This window comes from Notolepis coatsorum (genome assembly GCF_963971535.1).
Source record: "Notolepis coatsorum genome assembly, chromosome: 17".
Lineage (NCBI taxonomy): Eukaryota > Metazoa > Chordata > Actinopteri > Aulopiformes > Paralepididae > Notolepis > Notolepis coatsorum.
This window is the reverse complement of record NC_140181.1, coordinates 103,429,924-103,447,455: the sequence shown is the minus strand read 5'-3', so window position 1 is coordinate 103,447,455 and position 17,532 is coordinate 103,429,924. Positions and strand designations below refer to the sequence as shown.

The 17,532-nt window shown below is 45.1% G+C and overlaps 1 protein-coding gene across 2 annotated transcripts in view; it reads left to right on the top strand.

Moving 5' to 3' along the window:
• The window catches only part of wdr13 (WD repeat domain 13), a 32,178-nt gene that overhangs the window by 7,743 nt on the left and 6,903 nt on the right, over positions 1 to 17,532 (top strand). For both annotated transcript variants that reach the window (XM_084333152.1, XM_084333153.1), the window contains exons 7-9: positions 9,714 to 9,894; positions 11,302 to 11,443; positions 15,784 to 15,902. In XM_084333152.1, coding sequence (XP_084189278.1) covers positions 9,714 to 9,894; positions 11,302 to 11,443; positions 15,784 to 15,902 — 442 coding nt within the window. The remainder of the gene's footprint in view (positions 1 to 9,713; positions 9,895 to 11,301; positions 11,444 to 15,783; positions 15,903 to 17,532) is intronic.

Here is a 17,532-nt window from a genome sequence, read left to right as displayed (position 1 = left end):
AAAAATACATCATGAATTGCCATAACATACATTTATAGGGCGGCCGGGTAGTGCAGCGGACTAAGCGTCTGTCTACCACCACAGAGACAGTGGGATCGAATCCAGCTGTGGTGCTTCTGGGTTGGCCGACCGTCCATACTAACACAATTGGCAGTGTTAGCGGGTGGGAAACCCGGCGAGGGTGGGTCCTGGTCGTTGTAAACAGCGACTCCTACAATTTGGTCGGGGCGTCTGCACAGCAAGGGAAGGATCTAGGAGAGGTAGTGTGACCCTTCCACACATTACACTCTCCCAGTGAGAGTCCGCGCTGCCAGGTGAGAAGAATAATAAAAAAAAGGATAATTAGCTTGCACGCCGCTATTTTATAGTTTACGTGCCGAGTGGGTGTGTGGCGTGAATTCTGAGGCCACGGTTAGAGTAGTGTGGGGTATGCAGTGGACGTCGTTGCAATGTATTGGGGCTGAACGGAGTATTTTAGGGTGATATTTAGTACATTGGAAACAAGGCTGGCTAGGATAATTAGCTTGCACGCCGCTATTTTATAGTTTACGTGCCGAGTGGGTGTGTGGCGTGAATTCTGAGGCCACGGTTAGAGTAGTGTGGGGTATGCGGTGGACGTCGTTGCAATGTATTGGGGCTGAACGGAGTATTTTAGGGTGATAGTTAGTACATTGTCATGGGATACACCGCTTGTTCTGGCTAACTGCTAACGTGCACGGACTGATGACGACATCAACTCGAGACATTCGCAGCAGCAAAACAAGTCTATTAATAGCCCGTCCATCGGCGCCGGGCATAAGAAGTTAATTAAACTTGACAGAAATTATATCGACGATAATTATCAATATCGAGTTATATGAAAATAATTTTATAATTTTATCGCGATAACGTTTTTGGCCATATCGCCCAGCCCTCTCCTTTCTATTTCTCACCCCTTTTTCAACTCTCCATTTCTTACCCCGTCCCTCAACCTTAAACCCCAACATTGAGCAACATTCTGATTAATTTGTACTGACTTATTAAAAAATGCTCTGTTCAAAACACGACTTCATTATTGCTTATCTCTGCTCTGTTTACGTTGGGTGGACGAGCAGTGAGTTTTAATATTGAGGTAATATGCTCTTGCGCGTGACGTGACTTTGGGCTTAATTATTCAGCCACAGGCAGGAGTCTTTAGATCACAGGCTGGTCATGCATAATCTCGCCCACCAGACTCTTCTACCGAATTGACTAGGTCATGCAAGTCAATCAATAGATTACACTTTCTGTAGGCCTAACACTCACCTACTCATTCTGGTGTGACACAACATGACATGTTAGGGTTGTCGCCCTTCCGTGATCATGTTTGAACCAATGTGTAAAAATTAGGCTGTAAAAATCTGTTCTATAGGCTATATTTAGTCTTGTTTATTAGACATAAAGCATTTAAAAATACTTTGATTAGTCTACATCAATAGCACATTGTCAAGGTTGACAGAATAAAGTCTATATCAACTTATTTCCATCAAGGACCTTGGTGTGTAGGCTAATAACAGAACAGATTGACAGGTGGCGACATAGCACGTGACTGGGCATTTATTTAAAAAAAACATACGCGTAGAACATGAAAGAACAGACAATCATCAACAAACACAACAACCGCATTGACCATGGGAGTCTTATGCATGTCTATACTCCTATGTCATTCTTTAACTGAAAATGCCGGTGTGCGATTGGGCGCTGAGAGAAACGTCAGTGGCCAATCAGGCCGCGCAAACCGAACATGGAAGTGCAACCCCCTTAGGGAAAGTATTCACGCGACCAGGCTGGAGCCTTCCTGGCCCTTTTACTCTTCGTACCCCTGAGCTGCACCTAAAACCGTCGGGGAAAGAGTGTCCCAACACTTCTTAGGCGTGTCACTTGGGGTGTCACAATTCCGATTTTGAAATAGAATTTATTTTTTTATGAGCGAAAATGTAATTGTGACCTTTTTAAAATCGGAAGTCAAATTGCTATCGAGAGCTCGAATGGCGCCTGTTGTTTGATGTGAAGAGTGCACACTGCAGTTAGAAGAAGAGCCACTAGAGGGCAGAAGGGTACTAAAGTTTACACGACTTGAGTTTGCTCACCTGCAAAAAGCCACCAGGATTAGAATTGTTTTCTTTCTTTCGACAGTGGGGACAATTGGGAACAAACTGCATAAGTTATTACATTATTAAATAATTTATACACATTTTACCATAGGACCTTTGTGTGGGTACATTCCAAAAAATATACTGTAAGTGCGGTGATCACACTTGATCCCATGTAGCCTATCTTTCTGAAGACAAATGTAAATGACAGTTGTCAGGGCATAGAACCAATAATCTGTTGACAAATCAAGACTCGATAGTCTAACAATGGCATCTAACAATGGAAAATCGAATCGAATTATAACCTTAAAATCGAAAGTCAAATTGAAATCGTGGATTTGGAGAATCGTGACACCGCTAATCTGTACCAGCCATAACTCCTATAGGTTGACGGCAGGCCAAGAATTCTCGAATATTTTTCAAATCGGTCAATGACAAGTATTTAATTTGAATTGATGTCCACCATTGTCCGTTGAACTCAATATTGAGGATAAACATTACACCTTATGAAGGCACAAAGGCGATACTAGACAAATGACTGCTGTCTGCCTCACTTAGCAGAGTTCTGCTTGGCTTTGTGTGTATGTGTGTATTTCAGAATGCAGCTTTGCAAGTCATGTTGTCGTTAACACTTTGGCTGCCATGGGTTAAATTCATTATCAACCGTAGGTTGCCGGCTCTATTTGTCTATAGAGAAAGTCCCCTTCTTTGCAGGGCTATAACTTTTTAAATTCTATTGCTACATTGCCATTATTGGGGCCCATTCAAAGTCCTATATGTATTGTTCATTGTGTAGCAACGTTAAACTTTTTCATTCACATATTCATAGTAAAGTATGGTCTAATGTATAAGTATGTTTTCATCTCTTTCTGCAGCTTTCTCCAGAACGTGATCTATAGCCCCAAATACATTATATTGATGATGCAATACAGTTTTATGGCAATCAGCGCGATATAAAAAATTCCAACTAGACGTACTTCTAGAAGTTACTACACGTCATCTGATGTTGACCGGATGGGCTAGGGGGCGTTTATAATTCCGTGGGCAGCGTTATACCAATCATCTAATGTGGGTCAAATGTTGATAATAGCAGTTAGTATCGAAGACGGTAACTTTACACGCTAAAACTCACCCCAGTCTCCGCGCGCCGTTGGGCGATCATCGTAGAGTAGAAATTGTATCATTATGGGATGGCGATTTACCCGGTCCATCTCCAGCTTGTATAATGGTATATACGTCCAAATCATGTTGTTTATCGAGTTATTGGCAATCGATCGCTATGTAGTGTGTCGAGATCGAGTCCCGGAACCTATATCGAGTGCCCAGAAGTAATACGGCCGACCAGCACAATCTCTATAGCACTTCCTGTTAAGCGATTGCGCCGATCGGCCACCAGATGGCGCTCCTGAACCGCCAGAGAGCTCAGTGGGTCCTCCTGGTGGATCTCAGGCCAGCGGAGGGGGAATATGAATCCGATCCCAGATTTTTGAAATATTGATATTAAAGACGCTGTAAAGCGTCTTCGGCAACTTGAGCATGGCCGGGAATGACGTGTTTAAGCGTTTCCCGGCACCCAATGAAGCTTCCTAGCGTTCACTGAGATGTTGCAGGAAAAGGTGGAGCTTGTGACTTGTTTTTAGCCTTGCTAGCAGCAAGGACCTCTAGGGATAGTAATTCACACCGCTAGCAAGGCACCCTTAGTGACAGCCCCACTAGCTACCAAGTTGGCATGATATCTGTCGATGCAATCTGACATTATTTTCGGAGGTGTGGCGTGACATGTACTAAATGTAAAACGTTTTGAACCTTGCTCATGAGGCTAAAAACACTCTTGTGAGTAGTTGTTGCTGCACTGTAGTTTGTCTGAGCTCAGTACTGGGCTACTACTGGTCACCCAGATGGGGGAGAGCAGCACTTACGCACTTTGCCCACTTGCGCACGTTAGTTCACATTGCGTTCCGTCCAAGCTCTGGAATCGCGGAGGTTCAATTCTCTATACGGCTGCAATGTGCTTCGACCTACATAGGCTATGCCGTTCATTCGAATGGGCCAATGCGTTTTTCTAAGTGACAAAAGCAAAAATAGGCTTGTTGTTTGTTTTAGCTCGGTGGTGGTGATGGTACCCAGATGGTGGGGAGAGCTGCACTTGCAGCAGGCTTGGCCCGCTCACACGCTGGTGTCGCTAGGCATCTCTCGGATTGCCATTCTAGCTGTTAATGAAGTCGCACCTCGAGCCGACGTCATTAGAGGATAATAGTGAACAGTTTGAGGTCTGCTGTGCATCCCGTGCCATATTTCTTCACCCCTGCACGCACACGCTCCTCCCCCTTCCCCACACGCACACGCTCCTCCCCCTTCCCCACACGCACACGCTCCTCCCCCTTCCCCACACGCACACGCTCCTCCCCCTTCCCCACACGCACACGCTCCTCCCCCTTCCCCACACGCACACGCTCCTCCCCCTTCCCCGCACGCACACGCTCCTCCCCTGCACGCACACGCTCCTCCCCCTTCCCCTCCCCTGCACGCACACGCTCCTTCCCCTCCCCCGCACGCACACGCTCCTCCCCCTTCCCCTCCCCTGCACGCACACGCTCCTTCCCCTCCCCCGCACGCACACGCTCCTCCCCCTTCCCCTCCCCCGCACGCACACGCCCCTCCCCCTTCCCCGCAGGCACACACTCCTCCCCCTTCCTCTCCCCCGCACACACATGCTCCTCCCCCTTCCCCTCCCCCGCACACACATGCTCCTCCCCCTTCTCCTCCACTGCACGCACACGCTCCTTCCCCTTCCCCTCCCCCGCACACACATGCTCCTCCCCCCTCCCCTGCACACACATGCTCCTCCCCCTTCCCCTCCCCCGCACACACACGCACCTTCCCCTCCCCTGCACGCACCTTCCCCTCCCCTGCACGCACACCTCCCTCCCCCACACGCACATGCTCCTCCCTCTTCCCCTCCCCCGCTCACACATGCTCCTCCCCCTTCCCCTCCCCTGCACGCACACCTCCCTCCCCCACACGCACATGCTCCTCCCTCTTCCCCTCCCCCGCTCACACATGCTCCTCCCCCTTCCCCTCCCCTGCACGCACACCTCCCTCCCCCACACGCACATGCTCCTCCCTCTTCCCCTCCCCCGCTCACACATGCTCCTCCCCCTTCCCCTCCCCTGCACGCACACGCTCCTCCCCCTTCCCCTGCACGCACATGCTCCTCCCCCTTCCCCTCCCCTGCACGCACACCTCCCTCCCCCACACGCACATGCTCCTCCCCCTTCCCCTCCCCCGCACACACATGCTCCTTCCCCTCCCCTGCACGCACACCTCCCTCCCCCACACGCACACGCTCCTCCCCCTTCCCCTCCCCCACACGCACACGATCCTACCCCTTCCCCTCCCCACACACCCCTCCCCCTTCCCCTCCCCCACACGCACACGCTCCTCCCCCTCCCCTCCCCACACACTCCTCCCCTCCCCCGCCTGTATCTGTGCTTGTACCTGTTGCACCTGTGAGTCATTATCCCACACGATCTGTAACACAGTCGGTCCTGTTCTCTCATTGTATGTAAAATGGTGACGCTGTGAGGATAGTACATCTTCGTAGGGGCGACAGTGGCTCAGGAGGTAGAGCGGTCGTCTGGTAGTCATAAGGCTCCTCCCAGACAGCGTGTTGACGTGTCCTTGAGCAAGATGCTTAACCCCCCCCCCCCCCCCCCCCTAACTGCTCCCAATGAGCAGGTCGGCACCTTGCATGGTCGCCTCCCGCTGTCGGTGTGTGAATGTGTGAGTGTGTGGCATAAGTTGTAAAGCGCTTTGGATAAAAGCTGTTAAAATGCAGTCCATTTGCTGCCTTTATTTTTCTGGCTATTATCTTATATTATATCTTATATTATCTATATTACTGGTTATGTAGTCATTAGTTAAGATCCATAGGCATATATTGTCAATATAACATTATCATGGTTCTCATTGTACTTTGTAAACCACTAAACTACACAGGTAGAAACGGCCCCTTCCTGTCTTGTCTTGCCTTCCTTCCAAAACAACAGCATCAATACAATACAGTGTAAACCTTGTAAAGTTATTAAGGTGACAAATCTTGTCAGACAGAATAGAAGCAGTGCGTGATATAGATGACTCTTAATTGTGTCCTGTTTTGTAGGGGGGGGGGGGGGGGTGTATCGATGAGCAGAATGTAAGAAAGTGGAGTTAAGAGTCTACGCCTCATTAAATGAAACGTACGATGTTGGGAGAAGGACCTGTTTCAACTAGAATAGATGATCCATACCTACAGTATGGCCTATTAAAAGATGGTGTGTAGGGGAAGGGAGATGGGTTGCTTGTGCATTACTTACAGCCCAGACTGTTGAAATATATGCGTGTTTAATTAGGCTCCCCCATCTCCCAGAGCAGCAGCCTTATCTACCCACCCACAGTATGGCATCATAAGACACCCCACACCGTTCTGTTGGGTCACACCACCAGACCCATGGGATATCTCCTGATTAAGCAGCCTTCAAAACACGCCACCGCTCCCCCCCCCCCCCCCCCCCCCGCATAATAATAACTTTATTTTTTGTATAGCACTTTTCATACAGAGGTTGCAGTTCAAAGTGCTTCACAACAGTAAAAAATACAGGCATAAGCGAGCATAAAAAGATAGACGGGTAGAATCACAGTGTTTCACATTAGGATCTAGCATCCCAATAGGCTCTCCGCTTACAGTTTTCAGTAACACAAATAGTAAAAATAGTTTAAAATGATTCAGTTTAAAAATAGTCAAAAAATTATAAAATAGAACGGACATAAAAAATACAGGCATGAGCGAGCATAGCAAGATATGGCAAATCACAGTGTTTCACATTAGGATCTAGCATCTTAATAGGCTCTCTATTCAGTAATACTCCTGTAGTTCATGAACAAATAATCACAGTGTTTCACATTTGGATCTAGCAAATAATAAGAATAAAATGATTCAGTTTAAAAATAGTCATAAATAATCCTGTATGCATCGTTGTTTAGTGTGTATGTGTGTTTATTGTGTTGTGTGTGTGTGTGTGTGGTTGTACTTCAGCTACTACTACTCTACAACTACCACTCCAGGACACAGTTAACCTAGATCTACTCTACTCTACAACTACCACTCCAGGACACAGTTAACCTAGATCTACTACTACTACAGCATAGATTTAATTGTGGCGGCGGGCCGGGCAGCCCACCGCAATATCAGGTAGATCCACCGCGAATAGATTTCCCAAACTTGGCACATTAACTACTACGCGGTCGGTGTCACGTGTTGCAAGTTATGCGACCCTTTTCTTCCACTCCTCAAACAGCGTCTTACGATGGGGCTTTGTGGGAAGCTGCTGTTTGCAGAGGATCACTCTCCCGTAGACTGCAGGCAGGGCTTTCTCCAGGATGTTCAAACAAGATGGTGCTGAGTTTTAACTAGAGCAGGGGTTCTCAAACTTTTTTATACAATTTCATAGTATATCTACTAGGGCTGTCTTAAATACTTTGAAGCTTCGAAGCTTCGTTCGATGGGCATGGGATTCGAATATGAAAATAAAATTAGATTATGAAAAAAAAAAAAAAAAATCTTTTGCTAAATCAACTCTGCCTCTCTTTGTTAATTACAACAAGCAATGCTGTTTGTTATTTAAGATGAGGTCGGACTCGGCACTGACAGATTTGTGTTCATTGTGCTGCTTTTATAAAGCCTCAAATGACGGCTTACAATATTTCATGGAAGCAAAGTGTTTAGTTTGTCTAAGATTTAAAAAGGTTTAAACTTTACAGCACTGACAAAGTTGAACAAAGTGCTGTACAAGTCCCACAACATAATTATATATTTTTTTAATAAATACATTTTTATTTTAATTTTTTTCTCGAAGCTTCGAATTAACACTTTGGTCGCCAGGCTTATATTCTTAATATACCATCCTCCGCCAGCTCTATTTGTCTATGGGGATGTTTACCTTCTTTGCAGGGCTATAACTTTTTAAATTGTATTGCTAAATTGACATTACTATGGCCCATTCAACGTCAAGTATCTATTGTTCAGGGTGTAGCAACGTTATACTTTTTCATTCACATATTCATACTAAAATACGGTCTAAAGTATAAGTATGTTTTTATCGTTTTCTGCAGCTTTCTCCAGAACGTGATTTATAGCCCCAAATGCATTATATTGATGATCAAATACAGTTTGATAGGAATCTGCGCGAGATAAAAAAAAATTCAAATGGACGTGCTTCTAGAAGTTACTACTGATCATCTGATGTTGACCGGATGGGGGGGGGGGGTCGTTTATAATTCCGTGGCCAACGTTAGATGATTCATCTAGTGTGGGTGATATGGATCATTAGAGCAGTTGGTATCGAACACGTTAAAAAATAACGCTGAATCTTTTTTTTTTATCCACTTTTTCTCCCATTTTCTATATTTTTCTCCCATCCCAATTTCGTATCATCCAATTCAACCCTCCCCTGTCACGAACGCTGTTTCTTGCCTCCCACAAGCCGGCTGCAATGTGGACTAAGACAAGTCATACATGGCACAAATCCCCTCCGGTACTTGAGGTAACAGCAGTCGCATCTTTTCACCTGCGCAGCTCGATCTCTCAGTGGCGAGGAGTAACGCGTGGGAGGCTCACGCTGCCCCCGACACTTCCTGATTCTACTGCGCAGGCGCACCAACCGACCTGTAGGAGTCGCTGTCCACAACGCCCGATCCCCACCCATCAGTTTCCCACCCCCTAATACGGCCAATGTGTATTAGTATGAACGACCAGCTAAACTGAAAGCAATGTGGAGCGCTGGGCTCGAACAGGCGAGCCCAGCGTCTCTGCATTCGTGGCGAGCGCCTTGCCCACTACGCCACGTAGGCGCCCAAAATAACGCTGAATCTTACCGTAGCTTCCTCATAGCGTTGGGCGATGAGCGTGGAACAGAAATATTCCTATTATGGGATGTAGAAATATGCGATCCATTTCCAGGTTGTATAATAGTATATATGTCCAAATCATGTTGTTTATCGAGTTATTGGTAACGGATTGCTATCCGTTGTGTCTAGCTCGAGTCCTGGGACTATTACCGAGTGATCGGACCGAATTGAAATGAGCACCAGCTTCCATTTCCTGTTTCCGCTCTGGGCGATCCGCCGATCGGCCACCAGATGGCGCTCTTGAACCGTTGGAGAGTTGAGAGGGGATCAACAGTAGATCTCAAGTCTCCGGGGGAGAAATATGATTTCGATCACAGATTTTTGAAATATTGATATCAAAGACGTGGTACGGCGTCTTTGGCAGAATGAGCATGGCGGGGAAAGACGTCATACGGCGTTTTTGGCGATTAAAGTGTTAAAATCGAATCTCGGCCCCGAAGCTTCGAATTCCAAAAAAAAATGATTGAAGGTCAGCCCTAATATCTACATCCTGATCTGTTTTAGTCATGTTATTTTATTCGAGGGACCACAATAAATAGATTTTCACTCTTCTTGCTGTAAAGTACTGAAATAAGTGACAATAAAGGAATCTGAATCTCAATGTAGTGTAACCGCTGATGTAGTGTAACCGCTGACGCCCCGCTCTCCGTCACGCAGGTGGGGAACAGCAAGCACCATCTGCAGGTGGTGAACATCTCCACAGGGAAGAAGGTGAAGGGGGGCTCCAGCAAGCTGACGGGCCGGGTGCTGTCGCTCTCCTTCGACGCCCCGGGGAGGATCCTCTGGGCCGGGGACGACCGGGGCAGCATCTTCTCCTTCCTGTTCGACATGGCTACAGGTACAGACTGCAGGCGGTCATCGACTGCAAAGGATTTGCAACCCAGTATTAAAAAGTGACAATTTTATTTATGGATTGTTAGTTTGTCCAATTACTCTTGGTTCCTCAAAAAGGGTGTGTGTACATGTAGAAACTGTTGTAATTAAAGCACATCTTGATTGTTTCATGTCAAGTCCATTGTGGTGGTGTACAGAGCCAAAGTGATAAATTGTCTCAATGTCCAAATATTTATGGACCTGACTGTATATGCGGTAAATATAAATGTATATATATATACAGCACTATTGTGCATCCTATCATTCAGAGTTAGGGGTAGACTATAAAAATCTGAGGTAGGTAGTTATGATTATTTAATGTCTTCATATTAGAAAACACTACAGCAAATCTTGTAGTCCCAAGCTGTTCCTTAGCAAGGCAACTCCACTGAAGTCTACACACCACCTACACACCACCTACACACCACCTACACACCACCTACACACCGTCTACACACCACCTACACACCACCTACACACCGTCTACACACCGTCTACACACCACCTACACACCACCTACACACCGTCTACACACCACCTACACACCGTCTACACACCGTCTACACACCACCTACACACCGTCTACACACCACCTACACACTGTCTACACACCACCTACACACCGTCTACACACCACCTACACACCACCTACACACCGTCTACACACCACCTACACACCACCTACACACCACCTACACACCACCTACACACCCTCTACACACCACCTACACACCGTCTACACACCACCTACACACCACCTACACACCGTCTACACACCACCTACACACCACCTACACACCACCTACACACCACCTACACACCACCTACACACCGTCTACACACCACCTACACACCACCTACACACCCTCTACACACCACCTACACACCACCTACACACCACCTACACACCACCTACACACCACCTACACACCCTCTACACACCACCTACACACCACCTACACACCCTCTACACACCCTCTACACACCACCTACACACCGTCTACACACCACCTACACACCACCTACACACCGTCTACACACCACCTACACACCACCTACACACCACCTACACACCACCTACACCGTCTACACACCACCTACACACCACCTACACACCGTCTACACACCACCTACACACTACCTACACACCGTCTACACACCACCTACACACCACCTACACACCACCTACACACCGTCTACACACCACCTACACACCACCTACACACCACTTGAGTCTCAGCTACTGGTGGACACACGTGCTGATGGGAGACGCCGGTTGCGATGGAATGACGTTGGATGTTTTCCCGCTGGCCTAACGTGGTTCCACTGGCTCTCTCCCCCAACCTTAACCCTAACCCTAACCCCCACACAGGGAAGCTGACCAAAGCCAAGCGCCTGGTGGTGAGCGAAGGCAGCTCCATCTGTAGCATCTCTGCCCGCTCCTGGATCAGCAGAGAGGCCAGGGATCCCTCCCTGCTGGTCAACGCCTGTGTCAATAAGCTTCTTCTCTACAGGTTAGTCCATGAGAGAGACGGTGTCCCATATAGTCAGAGAGGCAACTCTGTGTTGTTGGCTAATAGGGAGGTGTAGTGGTTACTTCCTGGTCTATAGGGAGGTGTAGTGGTTACTTCCTGGTCTATAGGGAGGTGTAGTGGTTACTTCCTGATCTATAGGGAGGTGTAGTGGTTACTTCCTGGTCTATAGGGAGGTGTAGTGGTTACTTCCTGGTCTATAGGGAGGTGTAGTGGTTACTTCCTGGTCTATAGGGAGGTGTAGTGGTTACTTCCTGGTCTATAGGGAGGTGTAGTGGTTACTTCCTGGTCTATAGGGAGGTGTAGTGGTTACGTCATTGTTGTTTCCGGCGCGGTCCACCTCGCTTGAAATTGCAATGCATTTCCAATGGGCCCATTTAGAAATCGTCTCGTTTTAAAACAAATATAGCATGAACATTGGCACGGTGTACCTTTCTGTGTGTATTCATCCACAATCTATATAGCTCAACATGAAACAATTTGCAATTAATCGTAAAATAATTATGTATAATTTTATTTCAACCAAAAATGCTTCAACAATAATGTTAGTGATAGAAGGGAACAAAGCGGGGCTCGCAACTCACTTTTGATGCTCCAAGGTGTTTTAATTGTGACAAATAATAGCAGCAGATACAATGTTTCGACCCTTCCGGCCTTTTTCAAGTATAATGACAGAAGGGAACAAATTTTGTGCAAAAATGGAAAGCTTGCCAATGTTCATGAGGCAGAATGATTACAATAGCTGATAATACATTTTCTCTGATAAATCCCTATACGGGTGGACCGCGTGGGAAACTAAAGTGACGTCGGACTACACCTCCCTATAGGGGTGGGACGATATGAGTAACAAACTGATATTTGGCCCTTGGTGCCAATTATATCCCGATATGCAATATCTGCGATAATTGATATACTACGAGAAATGTAATCTACGATACGTAATGATATCTGTGTAACTGAAGAAGAAATACCCAGAAAAGGGAAAAAAGCAGGAATTATGTATTTATTCACAGAATTAACAGGAAAGCATATCATATTATCCTGTTAAGCTGTAGCCCTATTTTCAGAAAATCCACCTAAAAGTACATGCCCAGGCAACATTAAAAAATGGTTCAGAGACAGGGAAGGTGAATATAATTTAAGAGGGAGAGGGAATCTCAAACAACCAATGGTACACACCACGCTGAAAAGCATGTGCATATCGGTGTGTGGAGTAAAGTTGTGGAATAATTTACCCGAATACATCAAAATGAGTAAACATGTGGCACAATTTAAAAAGCAGCTAAAAAAATACACATTAGAAAAATACAGAAATGAGTAGTGAGGATAAACAAAGTTATGGTATATTGTGTATGTAGTGATGTACTATATTCACTGCTGTCAAGTGAATCATGGTACTATATTCACTGCTGTCAAGTGAATCATATTTTTTATCGTAAACTTTTAATATAAGTAAAAATAATATTCTATATTGTAATATACTAAATTATGTAAATTCTAGTAAAATTAATGGAAGAACAAATACAAATGTAAGGGGGTAGGGATCAATAGGCTAAGCTTCCCTCTACTCCTTTTTTTGGACATGTCTGCTAACCAAACACATTGCTCTTTTGTTTATAAATCCTGTTTTTTTCTTTGTTCTTTTTTAAATGTTTTTTTCCTTTAAGGATTTTTTTTAACTTGTTGTTAAGATTGTTTGGTCTGACGAATCAAGACACTGTGAGTTGTTTGAAGAAATAAGAAGAATAACATGTCCAATAAATAAACTTTTTCATTCATTCATTCATTCATTCATTCATTCAAATGGGAGATTGCTCCACTTCTACAAGGTCAATTTGCATGTTCTTGGTATCGAGGAACATCTATGGACCTCAGGGAATGTATTCCCAGTGTCAGAAATATTAACGTCACGGTGACCAAATGCGTCCACATTTTTATAGGATTCTATCATATTTTCATAACAATAGCGAATATAACTTACCCTGCACCGTTTTCATTGAGGTTTCTTACAAATCAACAATGTTTTATTTGTCCTTTATATGCGGATAACATTTAAAATCTTAAATTGTACCATTATGTTTCCCTTTAGACAACAAACATAATGCTAATGATGCACTTTTGTTAAGATAATTAGGTGACCATTCTCGGTCACTGTACTGAGGTTGCATTAATAGTTTAACGCTCCCGTGTTCAGATCGCGTTTTCTTCACCTTTAATCCGGTGCTGACCTGTGAACTAAGGTGACAAAGGTCTTGGGACTTGTAGTCATTTTGTTTTGACATACCATTTTCACCTTTTAAACCAATGCTGCCATCTAATGACAACAGAAAGATAGTGTACATAACGTTAGACCCCCGTCGCCCAAAACACATTCTAGAGATTCCCACTTCTTACTGGTAACATACGTTCATATCTAATAGTCTTTAGATGACTAAATATAGATGAATACTCGTGGAATTTGATATATATACTCTAAAATAAGTATTATTTCACATCACCTACCTTTCGACGTCAAAATCCGACTGGGCTTTGAGTAAAGCCCCAGAATGCCACGCAAAAGGGGGCGTGGCCGAATTTGGATAGGTTGGTTCTGAGTGGACGATAATGGCTTACGTTCCGTTAATAATAATAATTCATTTTATTTATATAGCTCTTCTCAATGACCCGAAGTCGCTTGTGTCTGTTACTATGCTTGAGTAAATCGTAATGAAACAAGAATATAAATTAAAATGTTCTTTTGCATCTTTGACAGTGAATAACACCATGTTAAAACTGTGGGGTAAGAGATTTCGCTCACTGAGCTCATCCAGCACCTTCTTGAGATCAAGTGTACAAGAAATCTAAGCAAATTAATAAAGGGAAGATTATTAAACGGAAGGATTTGTAGATACAGTACTGAATTATAATCCATTTGAATTATACATTCAAAATTGAATTATGAATTATAAATTACCTTATTATGGCCACGTCATACATCTATGGATAGAGGAAAAGCTCCTCTTTCCAATTAGGCCGTAAGGTGAAGGCTGTATCGTTTCATCCCGTTCCCACCTCGGCGGACTACTCAATTTTCACTCTGGGTGAAAGATATATTGGTGTAGATTTAGGAATAAAAAGTTCTCCATTTACAATCCTGCCTGTTTTGCGCAATCGTAATTTTAAAGTCGAGACTAGATCTTTCCTCGCGAACGGATAGTTGGTCACGTAGTCACGTAGCATAGTTTTATTTGACGTAATTGGTGCGAGTTCGGTCACGTATCGGGCAGGATTGTAAATGGAGAACTTTTTATTCCTAAATCTACACCAATATATCTTTAGCCCAGAGTGAAAATTGTGTAGTCCGCCGAGGTGGGAACGAGAATCGTTTTCTAGCCACTTCTCAGCCTTCACCGTACGGCCCAAATGGCAGTGTTGAATCTGTAGTCATTTCCATTTACAGCTTAACAGGTTATTTAGTGTGCATCACAAACTGACCAGTTGTATGAAACAATGTACGACAAATTGCATACAGTTGTGCTTCTTTAACACACAGACTGCAACTTGATTATTATTAACTATTAATTATGTCCCCAACGCAAAACGTTGTTACCCTCTGCAATAAAGAAATAAAGATATATATATATACTGTATAATCTGTTGTATCTAACAAGATAACATTTTCAGACTGTTCACCTCATTCCAATAATTTTTATTGCAGTAAAATGGGATTATCAAGCCCAAAATATACATATAATACATATAAAATATATATAAATTAAATATCTATAGTTTGCGTCACTGTGTTGATATAATATCGACACACAAAACTGTTATTTTTCTTCCCCCACCCCTATTGACCGATCCACGTCAGCGGCGGTGTCGTGGTTAACACTGTCGCCTCACAGCAAGAAGGTTCAGGGTTCGATTCCCGCTTGGGGACCAGGTTTCCATGATGCCAGGTACCCAGGTGGGGTATTTCCCAGGCCTTTCTGTGTGGAGTTTGCATGTTCTCCCCGTGCTCGCAAGGGTTTCCCCCCCCCGATAAGATAAACCCAAATGGAAAAACATGCACAACAGATCGCTAACGCTGTGGCGTCCTTGACGAAGACGGACAGGAGCACTTGGATTGGTCCCCGCGGCGCGGCTCACGTTGACGCCCTATCTGCTCCCGGCTGCCCATGGGGGGAAGGACGACGGGATGGGAAAAGTGCAGAGAGACATTTCATCGGCGACTCAGTGCATGTGTGTGTGTGTTCCTGTGGATCGCCCATCTCGCGTGTGTGTGTTAAACTGCATGACAAATAAAGACTTCTAGTCTAACAATATTACTGTTGTCTCGGCAGGGTGGTCGACAATGAAGGCACCCTGCAGCTGAAGAGGAGCTTCCCGATCCAACACGGCTCCCAGCCGCTCCACAGCATCTTCTGCCCCCTCATGTCTTTCAGACAGGGAGCCTGTGTCGGTGAGGAGGGAGTCTCTCCCACTGTCTCTCTCTTGCTATAGCGCCGGTGTTGTGCCGCATTCGGACTCCCTGCCAGAATCCGACTCCCCCTCGCGTGAACGCGCATACTCTTATCAGCCTACTACCCAGCATGTAATACGCTCTTTGTTAGAAGTCAACTCGTTATTATTGGCGCATACACTCTTATCAGATTTCTGTCATAAAACGATAAAGTGGACAGAAATGCGGGAACGTTTTGATTATATTTAAAAGGCTTTGACATTGTAAAAAACGAAATAAGTGGAGTTTCGAAGCTGTGAGCAGAATACAAGTCATAGGAACACCCACGATATAGGCTACCTGTATCCAGAGCAGCATTAGGTGCTATGTATATTTTCATTCATTTAAGACACATTTATTGCAAGGGTTTTGTATACACATAAACTCAACAAATAATCTCTGTTCTCCTTGCAATGCGTTTTTAATTTCTTTCTTATACAGTAGGAAGGGGGAAGAACACTATATTGTGGGTGTTCCTATGACTTGTATTCTGCTTACAGCTTCGAAACTCCACTTATTTCGTTTTACAATGTCAAAGCCCTTTTTTTTATCCGCTTTTTCTCCTTATTTTTCATTTTTTCATCCCAATTTCGCCTCGCCAATTCTCCCTTCAATTCTCCCCTCCCCTGTCTCGAACGTTGCTAGACTATGCCTCCCACTGGTCGGCTGCAGTGAGTACCAAGCCTTGCATCACGTGTCCCCTCCGGTACACGAGGAGGCAGCTGTCGCATCTTTTCACCTGAACAGCGCAATCTCTCAGTGGCGAGGAGTAACGCGTGGGAGGCTCACGCTGCCCCTGTTACTTCCTGATTCTGCTGTACAGGCGCACCAACCGACCTGTAGGAGTCGCTGTCCACAACGTCCGATCCCCACCCACCAGCGTTCCCACCACTAACACTGCCAATTGTGTTAGTATGAACGACCAGCCAAGCTGGTAGCAACACCAAGAGCTGGGCTCAAACCCAGCATCTCCTGCGTTAGTGGCGAGCGCCCACTGCGCCACTTAGCCGCCCAATGTCAAAGCCTTTTAGATATAATCAAAACGTTCCCACATTTCTGGCCTCTTTATCGTTTTATGACAGAAATCTGATAGAGTGTATGCGCCAATAATAACGAGTTGAGTTCTAACAAAGAACATATTACATGCTGGGTAGTAGGCTGATAGAGTGTATGCGCGTTTACGCAAGGGGGAGTCGGATTCTGGCAGGGAGTCCGAATTCGGCACAACACCGGAATGAACAAGGTGCATCCAAGATATCTGCCGCTTGGTTTGAAGTAATTAGTCTGCGATGCCTGTTACATAATTAATTGCGTGCAGCGGGGCTTGCTAAGTACTTGGCGAATGTCAAAAGATGCTGTATTCTGTGAAACTACCTTGAACCGAAACAAATTAAAGCAATAGAGTTCGTGAAAGCAGCTGCAATAATCGAAGCAATCTTTCTTGCTTGCTTGCGTGTCTGGTTGCTCTCTTCCTCACTCTTATGATGTGGTGCAGATTCACTTCGGTACAGATCTGGAAAACCGAATGACTTTAAAACCAGATAGTAAGAGATTGGTTTGACACTGGATCCTCCTGAAGTACATTATACTT